The sequence below is a fragment of the Dasypus novemcinctus genome, chromosome 2 (genome assembly GCF_030445035.2).
Source record: "Dasypus novemcinctus isolate mDasNov1 chromosome 2, mDasNov1.1.hap2, whole genome shotgun sequence".
Taxonomy (NCBI): domain Eukaryota; kingdom Metazoa; phylum Chordata; class Mammalia; order Cingulata; family Dasypodidae; genus Dasypus; species Dasypus novemcinctus.
The window spans coordinates 66,173,218-66,186,960 of NC_080674.1; the positions used below are offsets into that span (position 1 = coordinate 66,173,218).

Genomic DNA, 13,743 nt, shown 5'->3' on the forward strand with positions numbered 1-13,743 from the left:
TTCTGACCTCTAGCTTCCTATTAATTTTTGGGTGATTATTTAATTCTAAACACTTGAAACTGAGGTGTTAAAATGTGTGGACTAATTACTCTATAAAAACTGCAACACCCTGTAAACACTGATATACAAAACCCAATTTAAATGTGTGAGAACTAGAATCCAAACAAGACAAAACCATGGCCAAGTACCTTAAAAAATGTTTATGCTTATATTTATTCTAGTATGAATGAAACTGCATTCATTAACCAGGGGAGAAACTGCTTCTTTATTCTTTCAATCAACTCTGTTACCCAAACAGTTGTCAAAACAGTCAACAGCAAAGATTCACAGGGAAGCAGACTTGGCCCAGTGGTTAGGGCGTCCGTCTACCACATGGGAGGTCCGCGGTTCAAACCCCAGGCCATTCTTGACCCGTGTGCAGTTGGCCCATGTGCAGTGCTGATGCATGCAAAGAGTGCCCTGCCACGCAGGGGTGTCCCCTGCATAGGGAAGGCCCACACACAAGGAGTGCGCCCTGTAAGGAGAGCCGCCCAGCGCGAAAGAAAGTGCAGCCTGCCCAGGAATGGCGCTGCACACACGGAGAGCTGACACAAGATGATGCAACAAAAAGAAACACAGATTCCCATGCCGCTGACAACAACAGAAGTGGACAAAGAAGAACACGCAGCAAACAGACACAGAGAACAGACAACTGGGGCAGGTAGGCGGGTGGGAAGGGGAGAGAAATAAATAAATCTTTAAAAAAAAAAATTCACAGGTGGCTGATGAAGGTTCTCAAAAGATCTGAAGGAACTTCTAGCATTAGAAGTACATAAATTCAATTAATTAATTTCTTAGCCATGACAATGTTTTGAAAATATATTTAAGTTCCAACTTCATACACATGAGGATGAAATATGACGAATTCGGGCATATGTCTAACTAAAGTTTTGGCTGATATCCTAAAATGACAAATTCTAAAATATAAATAGAATACATAAAAGAAGCAGAGGGCTATTAACTTTTTATACTTGATTTGTTAAAAAAAAGTTTAAGGTGGATAAGTGTTCCCTTTACCTTTTTAAAAAAATATTTCATTTATTTCTCTCCCCTTCCCCTGCATTGTCTGCTCTCTGTGTCCATTCACTATGTGCTATTCTGTGTCCGCTTGCATTATCTGGTGGCACTGGGAAACTGCGTCTCTCTATTGCTGCGTCATCTTGCTGCATCAGCTCTCTGTGTGTGTGGCACCACTCCTGGGCAGGCTGCGCTTTTTTCATGCAGGGCGGCTCTCCTTGTGGGGCGCACTCCTCGCGTGGCACGGCACTCATGCGCAGCAGCGCTGTGCGTGGGCCACCTTACCACATGGCTCAGGAGGTGCTGGGGATCAACCCTAGACCCTTATGGTAGATGGATGCTCTATCAGTTGAGCCACATTTGCTTCCCCCCCTTTTTTTCTTTTGCCTTTATTTTTGATTTTTTAAAAACTTATTTCTCTACCCCCCACACTGTCTGCTTTGTGTCCATTCGCTATATTTTCTTTCTGTGTCTGCATCTATTCTCACTAGATGACTCCAAGAACTGATACTGGGACCTTCCAGAATAGGAGACAGATGATCATTTGCTTGCGCCACCTCAGCTCCTTGTTATGCTACATCTCTTACTGTATATTCTGTGTGTCTTGTTGCATCATCTTGCTGTGCCAGCTCTCCGCATTGGCCGGCACTCCTGTATTGGGGCACTCCCACGTGGGCCAGCACTCACGTGGGCCAGCTCACCATGCAGGCCAGCTTGCCTTCACCAGGAGGCACCGGACATTGAACCCTGGACCTCCTATATGGTAAATGGGAGCAACTGCTTGAGCCACATCTGTTTCCCTATTTTTGATTCTTGATACCAAAGACTTTATTGTTTATGGAAACAACTCAATAGCTAATTCCCATTAAGAAAAAAATTATATCCAATTAACGGAACTACACATGAAAAATAACATTATATAATTAATCCTGGACTCATAGTCTTGTTTTATGTTAAAATACCTTTTCCTTTTTTTTTTCAATTTGATTTTCTCCTTGTTTTTTGCTTTTCTCTTCTCTTCTTCTTCATTTAATTCTGTGAAAATAAAAAAAAATCAGGTCACTCTGAGTCTATATACATATACTAATATTGTATGTGATACAATTTAATTTTACAGGTTAGGATATTACACTTCATATTCTAGTAAAAAACTTCCCCTTTCTTGATTATTTTTATTCATTTACTACCTTAGAAAAGTATTACAGGCTTTAAAAAAAAGATTTATTTATTTATCCCCTCCATTGTTTGTGCTGGTGTTGTCTGCTCTCTGTGTCTGTTTTGTACTCTCTGTGTTTGTTCATCTTTTCTTTTTAAGAGGCACCAGGAACTGAACCTAGGAACTCCCATGTGTGGGGGAGGCACCCAATTGTTTGAGCCACATCAGCTCCCTCCTTGTTGTGTGTTTCGATGTGTCTCCTCATTGCATCAGCTTGCCAGGCCAGCCTATTGAGCTGTCTTGCTCATCTTCTTTACAAGGAACTGAGAACCAAACCCAGGACCTCCCAGTGGGAATCGGTCACCCAACTGCTTGAGCCACATCTGCTCCCTATTACTTGCTTTTGATAAAAACTTCAAAAGATAATAATCATATAAAGTAAAAAGTCCAAGTACCCAATCTTTAATTCATGTGGGAAATCAATGTCAAAAATTGTTGAATATCCTTCCAGGTTTTAAAAAACAAAACGAAAGTGAAGTTTGTATTTTCTTCTTAAATGAATTAAGATCATGTAATATGGATAATTTTCTAACTTGCTTTTAAAACTACACAGTTCAGTATGTATCCTCCCAGGCTTTTTCTCTAATAACCAAATCCAGACATACTCTCTTATGTATACATAGTTATATATATAAGCCCTAAATTTTTTTCTCTTGAAAAACTGATCATGGCATATATAATTGCAACTTGTTTCTTTTACTTAACATAGTAGACATTTCCCCTTGTCATTAACCATAAATCAGTCTCATTTTTAAAAAGAGATCAGTGTTCATTGTACACATGAACTATGATTTATTTATCCATTTCCCTTTAGATGGATAATTAAGTTTATTTCCAGTTTTTCTTTCTTAGAAACAGTAAGCACTAGTAATCCTGTAAGTACACCTTTGTATATGTGAGAAGTATTTCTGTATGGGATACTTTTAAACTTAGATTTAAATAAAAATTATTACATTCAATTATACTTGAATTTAATAGAAGAAAATAAAACAGAAATAAAATAAAAATATTCAAGTTTTAAATATTTCTCTTCCAGAAGAAAAACGATTTCCCAGGAAAGCTCTCTAAGGTTAAGAAAAAAGTATTTAGTTTCTAAGTAATTAGGGATTTTTCAGGTAGCTTTCTGTTGTTGAGCTCTAATTCAATTTTCTTATGCTTAGATAACATACTTTGTATAACCTGAATCCTTTTAAATTTATTGAGACTTGTTTTATGGCACAGAATAAGGCTTATCTTGGTGGAAGTTTTTGTGTTCACTTGAAAAAAATGTGTTCTGCTGATGCTGGGTAAGGTGCTCTGTAAATGTCCAATAGGTCAAGTTGGTTGATAGTGTTAGAATGTCTTCTATATCTTCACTGATTTATTGTCTGCTTGTTCCACCATTTACTGAGAGAGGAGTATTGAAATTCCCATCTATAATTGTGGATTTATCTTCCTCCTTGTAGTTCTATTATGTGTTGCTTCATATATTTTAAAACTCTTTTATTAGATACATAAAACATTTAGGATTGTTACATCTTTTTGACTAGTTGACTTTTTACCATTATAAAATGACCCTCATTATCCTTCTGTTTTGAATTCTACTTGGACTGATATTAAAATAGTCACTTTAGTTTTCTTTTAAATAGTTTTTTCTTTTTTGTAGCTATAATAATTTCAGAGCAACTATTCTAAATACATCCAAAATAAAAAGATATGAGAAACTGAGCAAATAAAACAGTAGCTAAGGAATAATTTTCTCTTCCATTTAGGGGTGATTGATCAGGTGTCCACTAAATAGACAGAAAATTTAGTTCTAATAATAACAAAATGATACTAGAATTTAAGTTGAAGAATACAAGAAAGTTTTTTCCTGGCCACATCATTTCAGGAATGCGCAGCAATGACTATAATAGGATATCAAAGGTCAAACACCGAAGACAAATGTTTTCTTAAAAGATAGTTAAGTATTTCTACCTTTTTATAGTACCTCTATATTTTGAGGTTCCTTCTGAGACAGGACCCTGAGGTATATAAAGGCATAGAAAGGAAAAGAGTTTGAGTTTTCTCAGCATTAAGAATAATATCTTGGAAAAGAATACCACCAACTTTTGGAGTATGGAATAGAAGGCAAGAAGGGCCTTACATACTTTAGCAATTAACTTTTGTAATGATCAAGAAGAGAGTGGTGGTCTCTTGTGTGACATTCAAGTGAGTCAGGTTATGATCCTATGCTTACAGACAGCTTTGAGAAAGTGTGGAAGACCTATCCTAGCAACACAGCATGTTCAGCCACTAGATCTTTGTTTGCATTCCTATCACCAGATTTGCAACTACACTAACTGCTTTTTAATCCCTGCCTAGGCAGTAACAAGCCTAGTGCCATTAATATAAACTTCCCATTCCTTCTTGTGGCTTCTATCAACCACTAAGCAAATATTTTTTGCAGCTACCTTATAAAAAGCACATTGTGAGCCAAATAAAGGCTTTACTCCAATTACCCTGTGGATTCACTGAAGCCCCATCTTTATGAAGCTTGAAACCACCATTGTGAGACATTCATTTGAATCTTTTTTAAAAAAGATTTATTTATTAATTTATTCCGCCCCCCTCCAGGTGTCTGCTCTCTGTGTCCATTTGCTGCATGTTCTTCTGTGAATGCTTCTACCCTTATCAGTGGCACCGGGAATCTGTGTTTCTTTTTGTTGCATCATCTTGTTGTGTCAGCTCTCCGTATGTGCAGCGCCATTCTCAGGCAGGCTGCACTTTCTTTCACGCTGGGCGGCTCTCCTTACAGGGCGCATTCCTTGCGTGTGAGGCTCCCCTACGCGGAGGACACCCCTGCGTGGCAGGGCACTCCTTGCACGCATCAGCACTGCGCGTGGGCCAGCTCCATACGGGCCAAGGAGGCCCAGGGTTTGAACCATGGATCTCCCATGTGGTAGATGAATGCCCTATCCATTGGGCCAAGTCCGCTTCCTCATTTGAATCTGATTCCAGCAGTAATGAAGGGAAGAAAAGTAATGATTATGGAAATACACAAATATCCAATTCTGGAATTTTCTCATAGGCAGTTTTCAATGTTAACCATCATAAAATAAAATATGAATCTAACATAAAACTCTAAAAACAAACCAAAACAAACTAAGCCCCCAAACCAAGATTTGTTACAATACATTTCTTTTCTGGACTGAGCCAAAAGAATATTGTCAATTTTTAAGGGATGAGATATGGGGAAAGGATTATCCTAATTACAGGCAAACTGTAAATATAAAATAACACCAAGGCAAAGTATAACCGAATGAGAGAAAAAACATACTTTTGAAATCTTTGGGTCATTTATAAGTAGTGAAATCTTTTTACCTTGACTTTATCCATACTGTAACATCATAAATAGGTCTCCCGACATTAAACCACTTAGAATTCCGAAGACAAAAAAATCTCTTTTAGAAATTTCAAAGCACAAGAGAACACCTCAAGAATCTTCCAGATGCCCTGAAGTCCAACTAGGCAGTAAGGATGTTCTCTTTCTCTCACATACACCGTGAATCATTAAGAACGAAGTATTATATTTGCTGTGCATTGACTGCTCAATCTTTCCTTGTTAGCAGCACTGGTGATATAATTTCCTAGGGTTGTGGAGGTCTCATGTTGTTAGAGGTTAGGTAGTAATTTTACCATCCATGCCAGGTCCTTCTCTCACATTATGTAATTAGGGTCAATAACTAATAATATTTGTCATTTAGAAATTTTTAATTTTGTTTTAGATGAACAGTATTAAATAGATATTGAAAATATTTAGTATAATAGAAGCAAATATATACAGGGACAAAATAGAATAGAACTTCCATAAAAACAATTTTTTTTTTTTTGCTTTTTGAGTGCCATTTCTGTCTTATTTCATATGTTTTATATTAGCAGAAAAATTATTTATGTATATTAAAAATTAGTTTTATCCTGGCTTACTATTTTTATTCTATCGTAAAAAAAAACTTATCATATTCAGGATGGGTGATACAAGAGATCTCTAAGGACCAAGGAAGGGTTTATAGAATCCCCAAGAACTCACACTCAGGAGTTCAGTGTTTTCCCCACACCTCTCAGAGATTCTGAGCAATATCAATGGAACTAAGAATTACAACCCCTGTACCCCATTCCCTGGTGTACTCAGAAACTTCTGTTTCTTTGGGTAGGGGTTACTGGGCTTCCATTAGGTGAGCATGAAATAAATGTAAATGCCTATTTGTATTAGTCAGCCAAAGGGGTGCTGATGCAAAGTACCAGGAATCTGCTGCTTTTTAAAGGGTATTTACTTGGGGTAGAAGCTTAAGAGTCACAAGGCCCTAAAGAGTCCAACTTAAGGTACCAACTCAAAGTCCAACTTTGGGTACTTTCTCACCCAAAGTCTGTTGCCATGTGTTAAAGCAAGATGGTGGGTGGTAACCGTCAAGGGTTCAGCTTCCTTCTTCCTCTTGAGGCTCTGTGGGCCCAGGTACTTCTGATCTCGGTTGCAGGCTGGCATAAGGCTCAGGTCTCTTCCCCGAGATTGTCTCTTCCCAAGCTCAGCTGCTCTGCTCTCTCCACAAGGGCAGCTGTAAACTATCAGGTAAATGGCTTGGCTCTCTCCCTGGAGTTCTTGCATCAAAACTAAACTCTCTGTTTTCCTTTTCCGTGTATTTACTTCCATGTTTTATCCCCATCAAAGGTGTAGGGACTCAACCCTGCACGCCCTAATAGTGTGGTCAAATAAGAGCCCCTAATCTTGTTATAAAGTAAAAGTGAAACCTCTGAATCTAATATATCTAATATGCCCCGAGGAACAGACCAGTTAACAAACACAATCCAATATCTATTTTTGGAATTCATAAAAAATATCAAACTGCTACACTGTTAAAGTACTTTATTATTGGTATCTGCATGACATACTGGAATGGACATGGTTGTTGGTGTCATGAGACTTGGGACCGAGTTATTTCCCTTTAACTGAAAATGGGCAAGTATATTTTTTCAAGGAAAAAAAAGAAAAAGGCTAGATTGAGTCAGTGAGTCTCAATGTGGGGTTAGGGAAAAGTTGATTCTAACAGGGAGCCTTTATCAATTAACCTCATCCTGGAAAGTGTGTCAATTGCCTTGACCTCCTCCCAAGGACATTTGTCTTCTTGTTGAAAACCACCTTTAGAATAAATCACTCTTAATTATGGGAGTGTGTTTTATCATTCACAATTGAGGTGGTGAGGAAAAAAAGGGTCACTCACCAGCAGACAGGATGATCTTTAAGGTAGGAGAACAGCATTTGAAAACAGTAATGAAAATATTATTGTACCTATAACCATGAAACTTGGATCACAGTGCTGACTTTATCAGTTGGTGACTTTGGGGAAGTGACTTGTCCTCATTTTCCTTTTCCAAAAACTGTAGAATCCCTCTTAATTCTACAGTTTTATGCGTTTATTAAAAATAATTAGGGCAGTACCCATGGATGCCGTAGAAATTGTCCCTGTAGAATTGACAATTTTAGGTGTTTTCTCCTGGAGCCTTCTGTCTGCTCCTATGTGGACTAGTTGACTTCTATGCCCAATACACTTGTTTCCTGAGATCTCCCTTTACGAGCATCCTCAGGATTCCCTTTTCTCTATTTCCTATATTCCATGCCTTTCTTTTTTTGGCATACATTCATTTACTTTTTAAAGAACTTATTCTAGAGATTTTCTAAGAAGAGTATGTAAGAGGTAAATATTTTTGAAGTTCTGAATGTATGAAAATGCATTTACTTTCCACTTGATCATTTGGCTGGATATAGTGTTCTAATTTGTATATTAATTTTCCATAAAAAAATTGACATTATTACCTATATTTTCTATGTTCCAGTAATGCTTTAGAAGTGCTATTCTAACTCCTGATCCTTCACTTACGAACTGTTTTATCCCTGACAATGGAAGCTTGGTTTATCTTCTCCTCATTTTCTATAAAATAAAATTTCATAATGATGTGCTTTCGTGTGTGTCTACTTTCATCACTGTGCTTGGTACTTACTGCATCTTTTCAATTTGGCAACTAATGTCCTTTAGTTTTAGAATATTTTCATGAACTGTTCATTGATGATTTCCCTGCTCCATTTTTTCTTTCTGAACTGTTATTTGAATGAAGTATTTCCTAGACTGATTCCTCAATTTTAGTAGCTTTTTTCCTTTCTCTTGCTCTTCTTTCTAGATTTCTACAACTTTATCTTCTATCAAGTTTTTCATGTCTACTTTTTAATTTTTTTCCTCCCCCTTAATATTATTGTTTGATTACATTGATTACTTTTAAATTGTTGAGCATCTTTGCATTCTTTGAATAAACTGTACTTGGTTGTGCTGTAATAATTGTTAAAAATATTTTGCTGGATAAAATTAGCTAATTTTAAAATTATTTTCAAATATTTAAAATTTTTAATTAGGTAAATTGTAGGCGTACTGAAAAATCATATAAAAATACAGCATTCCCATATACCAACCTCCCATTATTTGCACTTTGCATTAGTGTGGCACGTGTTATAATCTATGAAAATAAATTTTTATAATTGTACTATTAATTGTAGTCTATTGTTTACAGTAGGGGTCATTGTCTATGTTTTATCTTAATTTTTATTCTAGTAACATATATATGACCTAATTAACAGTACTGAATTATACTACTGTATAGGAATGTGGTTAAAAGTGGAAATTTTAAGTCTGCTTTGTTTTTAATTCCCCAAAGTTCTTTTTTTGTTGCTCTTTATAGTATTGTGTTCATGTTTTATGGTGTAATATCTTTCTACGAAACTGGATATTAATGATTTCTGTCAAGTTTTCTTTTCCTTGCACAGATCCTGTTTACTTCAAGTTGACTTTTGTTTGGTGGTTTTGGTCTTCATATTTCATGAGAGTCACTCCTCAGAAATTTGGGGTTCCTTGGCTGCCATTTCTTTGAATAAACCCTGCTGTCTGTATCTTTAGGTCTTTGTTCTTAAGACTGTATTTCCTACAGAAAAATATTCCAATCTCCTGCCTAGGTGATATATATCTGAGGGGGAAGAGGGCTGGGAGGTTTTTAGGACTCAATACCTTTTAACTTATCCCATTTTCAGCTGTGCTTGTAGTCCCTAGTCTAAAGACCCTTCATTTTATCTTGTCTAGAGAATAAACTTTCAGGACCTTGTCTGGCTGATAGAGAGGAGCCACCTGGTTTCACAGAATAGGGGAAGGAAATGGAGGGTCTCACCACTTCAGACTTTGAACCAATCTTCCTGTTTTTAGTCTCACATTCATCCTCACTTATAGTGGCACCACAGGATATTAATTATCAAGTTTTTAGGGAGGTCTGGAGTGAATATAAGGTTACTGTTCAGCTTTCTCAAACATGCCAAGTTAGTTATAACCAACCCATCTGCTTTTCAGTTTTCAAATTCAGTTTTGCTATTGCCTTTTATCCCATTTTCTTTGTCCCTGTGGGATTACGCCTTTAAAAATGATCCTTTTACTATCATTTTAGTGGCACTTCAGTAGGGAGTAAGTGTGTGTGTGTTTAATCAGCTATCTTTACCCTGAGGCTGTATATATTCATATATAGTATGACTCTTGTTTGCTCTTTTTGGAACTCTCTCCCTCTTCTGCCTTCTCAGGTTGTCCTAGTACCCTACTTTCTGACTTCTTCACTTACTTTAAATGGATATAATATTTAAAGAAATTGTTAAAAAGAATATATTTTTTAATGAATCCAAAACAAGAATAGTTTAACCTTTGGACCTTTCTCATCCCATGCCTAAATCCATATTCAAGTAAGTTACTTTTTGCTTCTTCTGACAGCTACCAAATGGTATTATGTAGTTTACAAAGTATTTGCACAAACAGCATCACAGTTTATTCTAAAACAAACAAACAAACAAATAATTGCTAGGAAGCACAATGGCCATTTTATAGACAAGACAGGAAAGAAAAGGCTAAACAATAGGGCTGCAATCCACTCTCCCTTTGGGATGAAGGGGGAAAGAAAAAACTTGACCTGGTCAAATCTCTTTATAAGCAACCTAATGACAGATATCCTGGAAACAAATTAATGGTATTTGCTAGGTAGACAATATTTATAGAATACTTCTAGCACGATCAACCTGGTTTGTCTAAGATTTGTTTATGGTAAACAAACTGGAATTTATGGATTTATGGAAAATAGCTGCATGGAAAATTAAACTATATGGACATAAAATGGTGATGCTTTATGACCAAATCAACTGAATTCTGCACAAGTAACATAGAAACCTCTAAGTAACATAGAAACCTCTTATGTTTAATCTCGACCAGAGAGAGTTCTGATGCAGAAAGAAAGTACCTGTGAACTTCATCGATGGTCTCAGAACTTTCTCTGCTTTGCCTGTACTCAAAATCACCTGCATCCTTGAAATATTATTAAAGCTCTATACTAGATATCTGATTTGTGTGTGAGTTGATAAGCCAATCCTTTGTTATCCTATAAGGAAACTGTAGTTCAGAGTGATAAGTGACTTGCTGAAAGTCACATGCTAAAAACTGTGACATAGTGCTAGAAGACAGATCTTGACTCAGACTCTATCATGGGACACCTATTAGTACAAAGAAAAATGATAAGCACAATAAAGAAGTATGACATAACAGAGTGAAATATTTAGAAACATTTTTAAAGGATGGGAAAAGTAAAGAGTTCCTTACTTTTTTCTTGTAATGCCTGCAATTTATTCAGTTCTTCATTCTCTTCATCACTATCTTCACTGCTTGTGCTGCTAACATCCAAAACTATGTCCCTTTTGGGGTCTACTCGGAGAAAATTGCGGCATTCGAAAGTCAGATGACCAGCTAAGTAAAGCAAACAAAAAAATGTCAATGATATTTTATATGTATATGTACACATAATGAGGCAACTGTAATTTCAAATGAAATGTATTTATACACATATTTTTGTTTGAAATTACAGTTGCCTCAAGATAAACAAGTTAAAATTTTAATGATATAATATTTAGTTTCAACCTATTTTTAAATTAGAGAAGTTGTGGACTTATAGAAGAATCATGCCTAAAATACAGGGTTTCCATACACCACCCTATTATTAACACCTTGAATTGCTACGGTTCATTTGTTACAACTGATGAAATCACATTCTTATAATTGAACTATTAACTGTAGCCTATGGTTTAATTTAGTATTCACTGTATTGTGCAGTTCCAAGGATTTTTTTAAAAATTCTTTTTTCAAGAAACATACATATAACCTAAAATCACCCCTTTTAACCACATTCAAATATAAAATTCAGTGCTATTACACTCATAATGTTGTGCTGCCATCACCACCATCTATATTACCAAACTTTTCCATCATCTCAAATAGAAATTCTGTACATTTTAACCCTTAACTTAGTCAGTTGGCGGTAGTTTGGTGATTTTCCCTATACTTTTCCCTGAAAGCAACACTTTTTCCTTTTTTCATCATAGCTTTTAAATCAGTGCTGTTGTTTTTTTCTCTTGGTTTTGTTTCTTTTACATCACTTCTTATGGATTTGAGGGTACTGAATTGCTGTATTTTTGTTTTCCATGCATTAAAAGATTTTGAGATTATGTATTTTATTCTTACTCCATACCTTTTCCTTCTCATCTTGATTACTACACTCATGGAATTATACAGTTTTCATCTAATAAAAATTGGCATAATAATACACAAGAACTAATATAACAATGTGTTCTAAGGAGCACCTGAAAAATTCATTTTGGTATCATTCATCCACTAAAGACTATCCCTGGTAAGAAAATTGCAATAGTTATCTACTTAGAGGATGATACATTTTAAAAAATCCATTATTTCAAACACCAGAAAAGTACAGGATATAATATAATAAATACTAAAATACCTACCACCTAGCCATTAATGTCACTCATTTTTTTTAATGGTAAATGTGCACATATACACACACACACATCAGAGAGCTTGCACTGACGTTTGGAACCCTGTTCCAATCCCATTCCATACTTTCTATCCTCAGAGGTAACTTATACTGAAGTTGATGTCTGTCCGTCCCAAACAATAAATTGTTCTATATATACATATATTGCATAAAAGCAATTATTCTTACCTATCAATCTATAACTTGTTTGCCACTCAATATTACATTTTGTGATTTATCTATGTTAACATAAACAGATATAATTTTCTCATTTTACCTCACAAATAATGTTCCATTGTATGAAAATCACATCATTCATTTATCCTTTGGACTACTGACAGACAGAAACTTGGGTTGCTTCTAATAATTTGTTTTTACAAACAATGCTGAACTGTATAGCTGTACACGTCTCTTTGTTCACATGTGCCAGGGTTTCCCTAGTGAAAGCTTTCAAACCTTTGGTTTGACCACAACTGACTGATGGTAAAAAAATAGCAATGTAAACAAGTGTATACATACACAACTGACTGATGGTAAAAAAATAGCAATGTAAACAAGTGTATACATACACACACACATATATAAATACATACCATCACAAAAAGTGCAAAGAAAACTTACAGGAGGTACTACTACATCCAATGTTCAAAAAACAAAGAAAATGTTGATGGTGACAAACGAATTATTTCACAATCCACTAATGATTCACCACAGCCCTATACTGGGGTTTATTTCTAGCTCTCTCTTACTTTGAGGGTATAGGCCCTTGAAGCCACAGATTTACACCAAAGATTCTCCTATTAGAACCCCAGTCTTGGGCAGGGTCAAGGCTTCGCTTTTTGATCCCTGTACTCTGCCAGGTTACAAAAACAGAATTTCAAGAACTCTAGGTTTAGCAAAAGCCCTTAAAGCTTAACCCTTGGAGCTTCTGCTTTCCTTTCTTTGTTGGCCTCTGAGTATTCTTTAATTTTTTACATTCTTCCTAGCTCATTGATATATCTAAAATATGTAGTGTAAATTCTATCCAGCTTTCTTAGCTGTTTACAGAAAGGTCTGGTTCATCATACTGTTGGAAACAGTTTCTTCTATTGTGATTTCCTTCCAATCAATCATTCAAAAGTGCTTTTTAAAAGTTTCTATACATACAGAGTTTTCAGGCTGTTTTTATTGTTGATTTCTAAATTTATTGTGTTATCAGAGAATGGGTTCAGTTCTGTATGATTATTAGTTCTTTTGTGGCCTACTATGTGATAAATTTAGGAAAGATCCAGTGTGTATTTCAAAAGAATATATATTACTATTTGTTAAGTAGGGTTCTATGTCTATTTTACTCAAATTTTCTTCATCCTAATTTTTTCCCTAGGCGTCTGATAGAGGTACTTTTAAAAAAAATTGCACTATGATTGTAGTTTTGTTAAATTTTTCTTATGATACAGCTTTTGCTGTATATATTTTGAAAATACATTATTAAGCATATTCAAGATCATTATTTAACAGTCAACCTAATTTTTCTCTGTTCTTTTTCTTCCATCTCTTTATTTTGAAAATTTCTGTGTAGTTTTTAGTTT

At 35.6% G+C, this 13,743-nt stretch overlaps 1 protein-coding gene across 1 annotated transcript in view; it reads right to left on the reverse strand.

The window, feature by feature from the left end:
• Positions 1–13,743, reverse strand: part of SREK1IP1 (SREK1 interacting protein 1) — a 40,668-nt gene that overhangs the window by 5,113 nt on the left and 21,812 nt on the right. The window contains exons 3-4 of the mRNA XM_004485100.4: positions 10,954–11,097; positions 2,019–2,091 (exon numbers count right to left, since the gene is read on the reverse strand). Coding sequence (XP_004485157.2) covers positions 2,019–2,091; positions 10,954–11,097 — 217 coding nt within the window. The remainder of the gene's footprint in view (positions 1–2,018; positions 2,092–10,953; positions 11,098–13,743) is intronic.